This window comes from Malania oleifera, chromosome 6 (genome assembly GCF_029873635.1).
Source record: "Malania oleifera isolate guangnan ecotype guangnan chromosome 6, ASM2987363v1, whole genome shotgun sequence".
Classification (NCBI taxonomy): Eukaryota; Viridiplantae; Streptophyta; class Magnoliopsida; order Santalales; family Ximeniaceae; genus Malania; species Malania oleifera.
Genome location: NC_080422.1, coordinates 5265990 through 5279718, shown reverse-complemented (window position 1 = coordinate 5279718; position 13729 = coordinate 5265990). Strand labels below are relative to the sequence as shown.

At 34.6% G+C, this 13729-nt stretch overlaps 1 protein-coding gene across 1 annotated transcript; it reads right to left on the bottom strand.

Moving 5' to 3' along the window:
• Positions 1-2466: 2466 nt before the first annotated feature.
• Positions 2467-13202, bottom strand: LOC131157591 (long chain acyl-CoA synthetase 4-like). Its single transcript, XM_058111863.1, has 19 exons — positions 12776-13202; positions 11921-11984; positions 11724-11813; positions 11581-11637; positions 10075-10123; positions 9628-9704; positions 9204-9243; positions 9022-9116; positions 8590-8757; positions 8309-8419; positions 8140-8227; positions 6731-6797; positions 5965-6040; positions 5739-5856; positions 4701-4946; positions 4470-4609; positions 3221-3403; positions 3006-3125; positions 2467-2723 (listed from the first exon to the last, which is right to left on the bottom strand). Exons 1-19 carry the CDS (start codon positions 12928-12930, stop codon positions 2676-2678), a joined length of 1992 nt encoding a protein of 663 aa, XP_057967846.1. The 5' UTR covers positions 12931-13202; the 3' UTR covers positions 2467-2675.
• Between the last annotated feature and the right edge of the window lie 527 nt (positions 13203-13729).

The following is a 13729-nucleotide window of genomic DNA, read 5'->3' as shown; positions in this document are numbered from 1 at the left end:
ACAAAAAACAAAATGTGTTGAGGACGGGGGGGTGGCGTGGGGGAGGGAAAGGGCTTAGTCCCCTTCCAATTTATTTTATATATATATATATATATATATATATTATTTATATAAATTATTATTTTATTATTTTATTGCAGTGAAAAATGGAATCTAGAAATTTTACTATTTTATATAAATTATTATTATTTTATTAAAATGGTGCATGAAAAATTAGAAATGAGAATGGGCTTTTAATAAAAATATTATTATTATTATTATTATTATTATTATTATTATCCTGCTCCTATACATATTATATTACTATATTGAGTATACATATTTTTGGGTCATCAAAATATGAAAGAGTAGATTCTTTTCATATTTTCCTTTCCTTCCGTTTAAGATTTCCTTCCCTTTAAGATTTTCAAGTTCCAAACATGGCCTAAAAGTGATAAACTCCTTTATCTCATGTCTTTGGTGTGGACTGTGGAGCAGAAACTAGAATTCTTGTAGTTGAAAGGAAAAATATACATACATACATATAGGTGGAGTTGGAAAGTATAAACCGTGTACCAAGCAAGGTCTTGTATTTCAATTTCGACTAAACTTTCGAAACTCCAAAAGTGCAGAAATTTTGACGAAAATTTCGATTTTGATGTTAATTTTTATTTTGATTTTTTTAAAAAAAAAATGAAGATTAGTAATATAATATGAATTTTTTTATGAAACTTTAAAAAATGATTAATAGACAAAATTATGTAAGTTTTATGACTAATATATTACAAATTAAATTTATCTATATTATGTATGAGATACAATAGTTGTAATATACTACGTGCATTAAACATATTCGTAAATATGATATGTGTGTTAAGCATATTCAATTAATATAAATGAAGTTCATAAATTAAGAAAGAAATTTCACTTTGCATCTAATCTCACATTTGAATTCTAAAAAAATTTCGTTTTATAGTTAAAAATTTCAATAAGTTACTAAAATTTTGACAAATTTCATTAACATTTTGAGATTTCAATAAGTTTGGGATGATTAATTGAAATTTTCAAGAAAAGTATGCAAAATAGAAATCAACTAATTTCTATTTTGAGGGTGATTGAAAGCACTATCACCAAAATGCTTGAATAAAGATATTTTATGTTATTCACACTCCATTATTTATACTTCAAATTGTAACCTAAAGCACCCTTTTGAAACCTAAAAAATATTATGGGAAGAAAAAAATATGAAAATATATATTCTTCATGTTTGATTATTGAGGACAATGAGAAAGAAAATAAAATATATTGTAAATTACAATAACAACAAAATCAAACCTTAAGTCCCACTAAGTAGGATTAGTTATATGAATCGTTTTCCGTCAATTTATGTGATCATGAACAATTTATATTTGCAAAAATTTAGAACTATTAAATCCTTATTATCTCATGCCAAGTTATTTAGGTCACATTAACTAACTCACTTTACCTCACTAGCGCACTACGTAGCTTACGTTGCAAGTGTCAAAACCATTTGAGTCGTTTCTCCCTTATCTTTATTTTTACAGGAGTTATGCCTAACTTACCGCGAATATGTTCATTTCTCAATTAATCTTTTAACGTTATACCCCTTATCCATTTAAGTATTCTCATCTCGACAACTTTTACTTTTTGGATATTTAGTCACCCTACATTTTAGTTCATATAGCATAGCTGTTGGGCTTTTGTGGAGCCTAATTTGGATGACGACTCGACCTCTATTTAATTAGAGATTTCTATCCTAAAGCTTAGTCCATGAGCGCTACGACTTGGGCCTTTTTTTGGAGCCCATTCGGAACGGAACCCTAGGTGCAACATATAAAAAGGATTGCTTTCGGGTGATTAGGGTTGGCATGGTTATACCTGAGAGAGAGAGAGAGAGGGAGAGCATTGTATCACTGCACTCTCTGTATTTTCTTCCTAATAATATTGAAATCCCTGCAACTCCGTGGACGTAGGCAAAATTGCTGAACCACGTAAATATTGTCTTGTGCGTGTGATTGATTTTTCTTTGGCGTTATTTTTCTTCTATTTTGTTTCTCACAGGTTTCGGGAATTTGTTCTTTATTCCCAACAATAGCTAGTCTTATAACCATCCTATAAAACTTTTCTTCTAATTTTTTTAAGGATATTCTACGATAACAAAATACACTTGAAGAACTTATGCATTTTACCCAACCTGTTTTACTAAACAAAAATTCATTTTTGCACGTTATTAACCTTTGATCTTAATTTTTAATTATTCATAACAAATTTTCATCCTTGAACTGTATTTGATATTGAGAGAAAAAGTAATATAAAATAGATTTCCTTACTATTTTTCCTTCCTTTGTTTTTCAAACAAAACCCTTGATCTGAACAGAAGCTAAAAGAGGAAACTATTCTACACAAAAAAAACTCTGGCAAGAATGCAAGATGAAAAAAATTTCAATGCACAGAAAGATGAGAAGGAAACCGGAAAAGGAAAAAGAAAACTCTCTGCAGTGCACAAATTTTTAACCTTAACCAATGTATGCGCAGGCTCATAGCAGCAGTGCATAAATTTTGAACTCTAATCATTTATATACAGAAGCTCATATGCAGTCGGGCGGGGAATACAAGAATACATGAGACAGGGCAGCCATATGGGGAGACCTTCAAGCTGTGAGTTTGTTTAATCTTCAGGCAATGGGCTTACGTGTGCTTCTGTACATGTCATCTACCACATCCTGTCAAACAGGTTTTAGTCAGTTTCTGGACTGTTACAAAAATAATGCAGACTGATACATAAAAAAGGGCAGCCCGGTGCACAAAGCTCCAGTGTATGCAGGATCTGGGGAACGGGCAGACCACAATAGGTCTATAGTATTAACTTGAAAATAAACTAAGAATCACTATGGCCAGTTTGCTTTATGATCAATCTGTGGCATGCAAAAGAGGGTCTCCTCTGTTAACAACAATAGCTATTTGAATCCTTGCGTGTGTGTGTGATGTTAAGCTTATGGACACACCTGATAATATTTGAGCAACTGGGGCCTCTTCTTCTTGTATGAAGGAGTCAGAAGATTGCGGTCCATGTCAAATGGCACAGGATCAAGGTGGACAGATTTGATAAACTCATAACCTTTCAGCTGTCAAATAATGATAACCAGGATCATATAAATTTCAAGCAATTTTGGGAGGTTTACTTTTTCTAGGTGAAAATTTTAGTTCTAGAGGGAACAACCTTTCTTTCTTTCGCAATCTTTGTTAGCTGTCCAAGTATATATTCTTTTGCCCTGGGATTTTTGCAAAGGGAATTAAAATCCCTGTCTTCGTTGTTCTCTTCAGCCCAACATTCAAGTGCTTGCTTGTTCAGGTTGACGACAGCAACAAGGAATGACTCAAAGCTGTTCCCATAAATCCATATCTGAAATTGAAGGACAAGATGAATTCCTCAGAGATAAGCAGATCTCCATTTGATTGAGCAAGAACTGGAATAAACAGGGCAGCTCATTCACATGTCCCTACCAAACAAATTAATCATTACAGTGGAGAACTTTGTAGTGTAACTCGCAATATGTATATGAGCACACACAACATCGAAAGAAAAACTGGGAAAAAAAGAAGGGAGCATAACAATTTACAAGGTTCAGCAGTGTGCTTATATCCACAGAACCTCTATATGAAAGCACACTATATCATCATTGAAATTGCCTTCGGGTTTCAACCTTTGACTACAACTCACAAGTATACATACAGCCGCTATGTGAAAAATCCTAAAATATCCTCATATAATAATATAATAATACTATGTCCTCACCTAAAATACCTAAAATACTGTGCCGTGGGGACTAGGGTGGGGGGGGGGGGGGGGGGTTTCCTATTGGGAAGGTTTTGCACAGAGGGCTCTTACTTATTTACAGGCTTCAAGTCAATAACCCCTGTCACAAAACTTTTCCATTCTAGTTAGTCACATGACTGACCATCTCCAAATGAAAAAGGCAGCTATCTCTAACCTATAAATATTTTACACAGCATTGTCATCAAACTTTTCTAAAGATGGACTGACCCACATATATGTCCGTGATCATTAGCTTCTTTATCTATTTTAGAAATAATGATTTACAATTTTATGCTGTGGGGACAAGAAAACAGGACAAGTTCACATTATGCAATCACATGCACGTGAATAATTTTTAGAAAAGAATTACGGTTCAAAGATAAGGGTGTGTTTCTGTAGTTTATTACTTCTATTCACTTCATGTCCAATTATCAATGCCTTTGGAACTTGAATTTTATAATGTTGCCATAAAAACATTTATTGTGTTTTAAGTTTTAACCCTACACAATTATAAAAATTCCTGCCAAGAAAGGCTAGGCAAGTTGAATTTGTATCTATGTCAAGTGACTCAAGTCTGCATTGTACACATAAGGGGCTCCTCCATTTGAAGCGTTCATGTTCCTTAATACAGTCTTATCAGTTGACAACTTACTGAGTCAATATCAGAAACCAGACTGTAAATGGTCTCCAAGTTTTCAACAGCAACATATTCTCCTTGTGAAAGCTTGAAAATATTCTTCTTACGGTCAATAATTTTCATGCTCCCATCAGGTTGCCACTCGCCAATATCGCCTGGTGCAAAGATTGTTATGAGCAGGATCAACTAGAAAATAAAATCTGTGACGAAGTGCAAAGTTAGGAAGAGACAATAATTTGGGCTAACCTGTGTGAAACCATCCATCAACCATGACCTCTTTGGTAAGATCATCACGTTTGTAGTATCCTGAGAATAAGGTCTTCCCTCTCACACATATTTCTCCTCTTGGTGTGCTTGAAAGGGCATCATATCCCATTTCAGGAACAGATTCAAGATGTATGTCCACATTTGGTAATGGAGGGCCCACAGTACCCAACATTTCTAATTCATTTGCTACTGCGGTAAATGTTCCCCCACATGTTTCTGTCAGACCTACATCAACAATGATGTAAAACAAATTGCCTGAAGTTAGGATGCAGAAACTTATGAAGATTTTATTCATATTCTTTTTTGGCCTCATTAATCATGAAGGACCAGTACGAACACCTGGCAAGTCTCTCAAATCTCAATTCAAAACAGACTGATCATAGCAATACACATGATAAAATGGATTAACTATTGATTCAAAACAATCCAAAAAAAAAAGAAGCATTGGAATACATGATTACGAATCCTATGATCATTTTATAGAGTTTCCAAACAAGGCAACAGTTACATATTCCCCATAACAGCACCTACAGTATATAGAAAATAGTAGAAATGCAAGGACATTTTACATGAATGGTTAAAGTAAAGAAATACTTTATTTGATCATCTTGTTCATTAGAGTGATTCATTTTAGTCCTACTAAAATGCAGGAGGCCCTTGGTGCTGCTCATTAGAAAGGTTAATATTAGTTGTATTAAAATGCACAAAACCCTTCTTGCCAACTAATGCTACAAATATAGGATTTTTAAACAGTGTGGTAATCAGCTCAAACAAAGGGAGTTTTCCAACCCTTATAATTTTCAACAAGAGAACTACTTGCCATCTAATGCTGCAACCTGGCACTCTAGCGGCATTTTCTGAGAGGCAAGACTTTTACACCCTCGTTCCCCACCCCAAAAGAAAGAGGAGGAAAAGGTGGCTTCTGTGTTTTTTTTTTTTTTTTTATAATAAAAAAAATAAAAATAAAAACAATTAGAGCATATAAGCTGTATACACTCATTTCAAAGGACAGCGTACCATATCCTTGTAGAACATTGGCGCATGTCACTACTCGTAGATAAGTTTCTACATGGTTAGCAAGAGGTGCAGCTCCAGATAGTATAAGTCGAACATTGCCCCCTAGTCTTTGCTTTACCTGAGGAAGCCAGAAAAAATAAGAATAACTAAAGATTGCTTTTTAGGTATGATGACTGTATTACAACTAAAAGGTTTCTAAATGAAGCACAAAAGCTGCTTCCACCACCTTGCTGAAAATGATTTTGTCGCAAATCGGAGCTGCATCAAAATGTTTGTGCCCCTTCTTCAAGTTATTTAATTTGCTACAGAAATTTTAACATAGTAATTAATTAAGTCAGACAATACGTATATAAGATAATTACCTCCAAAGAAAGAACAAAAACAGTACCAATAAAATCCAATGATGTGGTGAGTTGTGCATAATGAACATAAGCACGGAAAATTTAGTAAAAGAAATACATGGGCACAAAAGTTAATGGCTACATCTGTGTATCATGCCTGGGCAGAACAAAATTGCAGAATTTTTAGAAATAATAGCAGTGATATGAAGGAAGTTGTGAAAAACATCATTGAGGAGGGGAGGCTAAGGTTTGAGGAAATGTAATATAATGGGATGGTGGTTGTATGGCATTTGCATTGACCTATTCCATTGTTCTTTAGTGCTGGTGATCATAATAGTGTACTGCTGTATTCTTCTGGCTCTGTGTGTTCTGCGTCTTGTTTTGTTTCCATTACAACATCATTCACCATAAAAAAAAGGGCACAAAAGTTCATACTTGATACCATTGCTATCTGTGTAAACTTGTAATATATGAGGTGTGCATTCATTTGTCAACCAATGTTACGAGGATTGGATTTAAAAATCAGAAAGGATGGTGTAAATGCATGATAAAGATAGCTATTAGATGAAACCAACACTTGCATTTCCAAAATTTCCATTTCTATTCAAATTTTTTAAACAAGAAATGTATAATGTAAGTTATATAACTTACTAGTAGTAGGCAGCATTAAACAATGCTTGTTTCAAGAAACCTTCCGAAGAGATCTTCTGTGTCAAACCTGAAAATATGCACCACAATAAGTGACAACAACATTTGGTAATGGTTGAAGGAGAAGCAAAATCTTAAATATGTTTAGTCTGCAAATTGTTGCATTAAAATTTTCTACCCTCACCAAATAGGCAGAAAATATGGGAATCACAATACCAGAGTTTTGTCTCCTTGAGGACATCACAGAAGATTGTGACTTCCATGTTGGAGTTATTAGATTCAAATCCTGGGAGGGGTGAGAAGTGGCACAAGACGGGAGATGAGCTTCCTCTCATTGTCTAGTCAAGGACCAGCATGGGCTTCACATTGACAACCCCCCCCCCACCCCCCCCCAAAACACCAAAAAAAAAAAAAATAGGGGCGTTTCATGACAGACCCCAGAACCTATGACAAATTTAAACAGATTCAACAACATAATCATTTGCATGCATCTTATAATACTCTTGGAATTGTAGAAAGGACCTGCCAACTTAAACATTTGAATCATTTACTTGACTACCTTCCCTGAATATGTAATCATGGCAGATCTGCTGCTGATGACCCAAGCAACTGTTAGCCCACAAGGATCACCCGCACGACAATTGGAGAAGACACAAGATAAAATTGCAAGAAATAAAAGAAAATTAAACAACTACACACACAGAAAATTATATGGTTCTGCACTAGGCCTAATGTCCATGGGTCATCTAACATGAGTCTATTTACACGCAAGGTGTAAAGAAATACAATAACCGAGCTTCACACTTCTCTCCCCTCAATCTGTAAAAAGCCACAAACCCTTTCACAACCCAAGAAAAGAAATCCGTACAAGCAAAAGCCCAAGGTAAACCTCTTAGAAACTCCCTCTCCTCGGCTTAAACTTAGAACTCCAAAAAACACACCAATTTCTTTTATTCTATCATTCTATGTCTTCTTCTTCTTCTTCTTCTTATCATCACATGTCCATGAGACACTACTCCTTTTATAGACCTGACAGGCATATACAATGACCAACCACACATTAAATAAGCATGCAATAATATCTATGAATTTGTCAACAAAGCGAACGCATGGCTTTTAAAATATGCCTGTGCCAGCCAAGAATTTAAGTATTTTGTGCATTCACCATTCAAGGTTCAACTTTCCACGTAGCTACCCCTCCCCCCTCCCCCCTCCCCTCTTTTTATGTTTCATTTTATTTGAATAAGTTGGGTCCTGCCACATGGGCGAAACCAACCTAACATCCACACCATGTGCGTAGTGCAAAGGCATCAACACATCCTGATGCAAGTATTTCTCAAATTTGACATGTGCGTCAAATATGCAAATAATCCAACTCATAGAGCACATTAATGCATAAGATATAAACAAACCTGAATAAATTTTATCCAGCACACGTGGAACGGCGCATAAAGTAGTTGGTTTTAGCTCTTCAATGTCTTCGATCAATAATCTGACATCCTGAGGATGTAATAAGTGGATGTGTTAGAAAGAGTTCATTAATGACGTCTTAATTGGTGAAAGAAGAATTAGTCATCTCACCCCGCGCCAAAATCCTATTGAGGCACCATAAAAAATAAATAACTCCTCCATCACCCGATCAAAGATATGAGCTAAAGGAAGATATGAAATGTACACATCCTTCTCACTTAACTGCAGAGTTTCAACAGAGACATCAAATTAAGAAAATTTAAGACAAAATGACTAGAGCAAGCAATTCAGGCTTTTCCATCTGTGAACCAAAAAAGCTCAAGCACAAGCTTGCTTTTTTTAATCTGGTTTACATAAATTTTATGCAGTGCCCTGAAATCAAAGGAACTGACCGCTTCATTTACACTCTCTAGTTGGCGCTTTGCACCAACTAAAATAGTTAAAATGCTATCATTGGAAATCATTACACCCTTGGGGTCACCAGTTGTTCCGCTAGTATACATGATTGTACAAATTTCATTTTTCTTTTTCACTGGAAGATCAACACACATATCATCTCCCTGCACATATCAATTCTCATATCAGGGTTAATAATCATCAAGTCATAGAAGCAAGAAAAATAAAAACATTTGCCCAAAGTTCAATTAACAATCATCATAAAAAGAACAATATGAGATCCTAGCAATAACATCAGCACAGCAAGTTTCCTTTTCTTTTTTTTCCTTAGGCATTTCATGCACTAAAAGGAATTTCATGTCATATCACATCTATTTACAGAACAATGAAGCATGAGAAAAAGTTACAGATCAAAGGAAGCAGCATACCAGCTTCAAAAACTCCTCCCATGAATATATTTTCAAGCCAAACTTTTCCACTTTTAAGCTTTGATCTGGTGTAACCTTCCCAAAGCTGACAATTGCTACATAATGAAAAAAACAAAGGTTATTTTTCTCCCTTCATACTCTGCATATTGATAAGAAATTTTATGAAGACAAGAGCTGCTTACTTTTCAAGTATGTTGCTGTGTTCGGAAATGTTTTCAACATCTAAAAAATCGGAAGATGAAGTGGATAAGAAATTACATTTTAACACATAAGAACATCAAACATCAAAGTTACCACACCACAAGCTTGCCCTAAAGTATATCTATTGCACACATGCATATAAAATCACAAACTAAAGCAGAGCCAAATTTTGTCAGTAATTAAAAATAACTTCATATAAATATAATAATTAATTAAGAAAACTTTTATACTAGTTAATCATATTTCCTTAATCATCCAAGTCTATAATCCCTAACGTAAATAAAAGCAAACATACCTCAGGAATCTTATTCTATTCTACCACTCTCCAATAAGATTTTCGCGAATTAATGATATTTCCAAAACCATCTTTGTCCATAATACAAGCTGTAAACTAAAGACACGTACCTCAGGAATCTTCTTCTCTTCGACAAATGCAATTGAAACCTCTGCATGGCAAATGATGAATTCTACAGCACCCGAACCTAAATTAACAAAGAAGCAGCCAAACCTCCATTAGTATGTAGCATGCTACTAGGTAGACGTAGGATCAATAGGCACCAATAATAAAATATCTAGAAAGTAGTTCAAACACCTAAACCATAACAGGCAATTGGTCACAGTTTCTTCAATGCCATATCATATGTAGAACAGAACTCAAAAATTGTGTTCAACAAGAATCCACTATACATCTCCAGAAAGAAGATTAAACTTGTAATAACAAATCACAATCGGCCATTGGGTCATAATCTTGCTCAATACCATAAAACTTGAGAAATTACATAGATCTATGTTATAAAAGACATCATTGCATACTTATGCAGTGCAGGCCTGTGGAAAAGAAGGAATACATACCTAAGCTGTCATATAAAGGAACGCAATATAGCCCGTGAGCATTGCAAGCCTGCATTTTGGAGTGTTAAAAGCCAAGAATTACAGGAATAATAACAAATAATGACAACTAGGCACCAATAAATGTTCACCAAAAGCACGTGCACCTCAAGGATGCGTGGAAGGAACAACACTAAAACTAATGTAATGATTTTGAAAGGAAAACTTAACAGAAAGCAAAACCATAAGTATTTCTAAATCAGAAAACAGTGGAAAATGTTGCTTTTTATGTGCTTTGTAACTAACTAACCAGTAATGAGTAAAGGCAAGTATAAATAATTACTTTACTGATGGGCATGAAAATGAGGCCCAAAACTTCTTTATGTTACTCATTAATCATTATAAACCATAAATTTTCAGATGGAAAATTTCCACTGACAAAGAGGGAAACATATCTTTTTTTCCTTTAGGCAAGCTAGCAAAACAAATAGTCTTAAGATATATATCCCCACTGTCTCCCGGCATAACAAAGCTTAAATACTACAGCAAATTGTTGCTTAAATATTATTGATGATTTCTAGAGCCATCCTGCCCTGGAGGTCAAGACACTAAGAGCAGTGAGATGGGTCTGGGCTTTGATACTTGACAAAAAGAAATGAAAGGTTAGTTTCCTTGGAAGTAACAATGCAATGCGAGATTGAAATTCATAAGATTACAATACAGACTAGAACCATGAAAAAAATTACACCCAACATGTACGCATGGAAGAATGGTAGAGAGAAGTCATAGAACCAATGATGACCATTCGCAGTCATGAAAGAAGCCACATGAAGATAGTCTGTGGTTTGATAAGGTGAGAAATGAGAATTGAGTCAAAAACAAGAAGAATTGATAGAATTCATTCCTTGGAGTCTTCCAGACTGTCCATGAGCCAAAATAATTTTGAGGGAACAGTTAAAAGGAATAGTAATGGTGGTGCAGAAACATTAGTACTGAAAGGGTTGACTTTAGAGGCTTGGTTTTAACCACAAAAATGAAGTCTAAGGTAAACACCAAGCAGAAAGATTATCCCTCTCGTGGTAATCTATATGCAAAAAAATGGATTTAAGCACACTTGATTGAAAGACATTCAAAATTCTCATTATAAAAAATTTTCAATTACTGAGATAAAAATGTATTTTCTTCTAAAGAATTCAAACAATTGTGAGGTTAATAAATGATATATAGGTCAGGAGTTTAAAGACATCATATATATAGGAAGATAAATAAAGCATTGTTTATCAAGTCAGTATCATAGTAGTCAACAAATGCAAAAAAGATGAACAAAATGTAATCTTAAGGAATTTTGTTAATTGTAGGATAAAATAATAATATTTTAACACGTTTTGCCTCTTGGATTTTTTTATTGTTATGTAAATTTTGAATGCAACAAAAAAATAATAAAAGAAAATACTAGATAAATGAAAGAGAAATAAAAAAAAAATAGAAAAAAAAAAAAAGACAAAGGAAAAAAGGAATAAGAGAAAGTACCTCCATACTCATCACCCACTCTGGGCAATTGGCACCATAAATGCCACATCGTCCTTCCTAGAACCCAGCAATTGATAACCTGACCGTTAAATAATTGAATTTCAAAGCCCACAAATTGACAAAAATATCAGATAGAGGCTTACTTCCCCAACACCACAAGCTCGGATGGCATTCCCAATTTTCATCACCAAGCCATAAACTTGTTTGTAAGTTAACCATACATATTTACCAGGCTGCAAAGAAAAGCAATAATCATAAGCCCTGGCTAGTGGTCATGGCAAGAAAATGAATGGCAGCAAGCCATAGAGTCATACTGAAACACTCATGAATATAAGAATACCTTTCCATTTTCATTCTCACGGCGACCAAGCATTGGATTATTAGGATATTTTTCTACAGACATGCTGCAACAAGAACACAAAAATGTTGTTCATGATAATCCACGAGGAATCATTTTTTACTTTCATCACTTTTTAAAATGAAAATTGGCCATTACATTTTGTAGCCAACAAGCCTAGAACAGGATGCAAATATGCTTTGATTATGCAGAAGTGATAAAGCATTTGGAAATGTAACTGTGGTGACTGCTGAACAATTGGCTTACTGACTAGGGGTGGCAAACAACTGGGTTGGGCAGGTCAAATAAGTATTGGGTATGACGGGTCCTGGCCCATAATCAGCCCAATGATCAAATGCTTCATCTGGCCATTGATTGATTCAAGCTCACCAGCACTCTTGACCCACTTTGAAAATCTTTCCATTTTAATCCATTGTTTTCCCGTTGTCCATTGATCAGTAATACTGACCAAAGGTTTTACGTGAAGTAAATCTCAACTCTTAATACTTTAGCACTGTCAAGTTGCAGCTCAGGATTACAATTTCTGAGCTTTTGGAAGCTAAAATGGCCCAAGAAAGGTGGGGAAAAGGGGGAGGGGGGAAGAGGATGGTTATCATCAATCACTGGAAAACAGGGTCAATTCAAAAATTCCCAAACTAATTACAGGCACTAACTTTACAAACAGTTTAAAGACTAAATTGAAGCAAAACCATGTTTAAAAATATCGAAAATTCATTAAGGAACAGAAGATTAATACCCCCCATTGTTTGAAACAAATCTACAAACACTTAAGGAGCAAAACGAAGCAAACCCATCACAGAAAATATCCGAAGTTCATTTAAAAAGACTAAAAAGTACCGAAATACATCCCAGCAGCTTTCTACTCCTTCCAAAGGAGGAGGAAAACCGTTCATGGCGGCAATATTGCGATAAACAGGACCAACCGAAGGCCTTCCATTTCTGGCTTCCTTCGCCTTCTCCACCTCTACTATGAAACTCTTCTTCTGCGCCATTATTAAGCTTCTCTACCTCCTCTCTCTCCATCCTCAACCTTCCACCTTATATATATAAAACTATCTCAGATATAATTCTCTCTCTCTCTTTGTGAAATCAAGAAATTAGGTGGCTGCTGATTACCAAAGTGGGAAAAATTGAAGCAAGACTGCGAGAGAGAGAGAGAGGGAAGAGTCTTGAGGAGATGATGGAGTTATGTTTGAGTGAATTACGTCGTTGAGATATGGTTGAAATCTGATAAACGGTTTTCAGGAATAAATTCGGACCGTCTGATCTGTTGAGCATGACGGTTGGTGCCATAGGCGGGAGCCTGGTCTGACCACTTGCTAGATCCCAAATGTGAAATACTACATTTGCCCCTGAGGACGCTATTTAGAAGTCTGACAACATTAGGCTGCATGAGAATTTTGCTTAGGAAAAGAAAAGAAAGGAGAATTAGGAAAAAAATTATTTTCTTTTATACTTTTTTTCTCTATTAAATATTATAAAAATAAAAATTTATTTTAATAAGACTAATAATTAAAAAACTTTAAATATTAATTATATGTAAAAAAATTATTATTTTTTATGTTTGATCATAAAAAAAAAAGTCCTGTTTGCATTAAATATTTTGTTTGAAAAGAAAAATGAAAAAGAAAATAAGAAAATGAAAAAGAAAATAAGAAAAAAATTTGTTTTTTCTATTATATTTTCTCTTGGTGTATGTTGTTTGCAGATGATATTATATTAATTGACGAAACTAGAGATGGAGTAGAGGCTGAGTTAAAATTATGGAGAGAAACTTTGGAATCTAGAGGC

Bases quoted from the DNA above. Each gene is read 5' to 3' on its own strand.
- LOC131157591 (XM_058111863.1), bottom strand. From the start codon at position 12,930: ATGGCGCAGAAGAAGAGTTTCATAGTAGAGGTGGAGAAGGCGAAGGAA. The intron at 6,041-6,730 runs GTAAGTTATATA...AAATTTCTGTAG, and splicing joins TTTAATGCTGCCTACTACTA to CAAATTAAATAACTTGAAGA. The intron at 5,857-5,964 runs GTGGTGGAAGCA...TGGCTTCCTCAG, and splicing joins ACAAAATCATTTTCAGCAAG to GTAAAGCAAAGACTAGGGGG.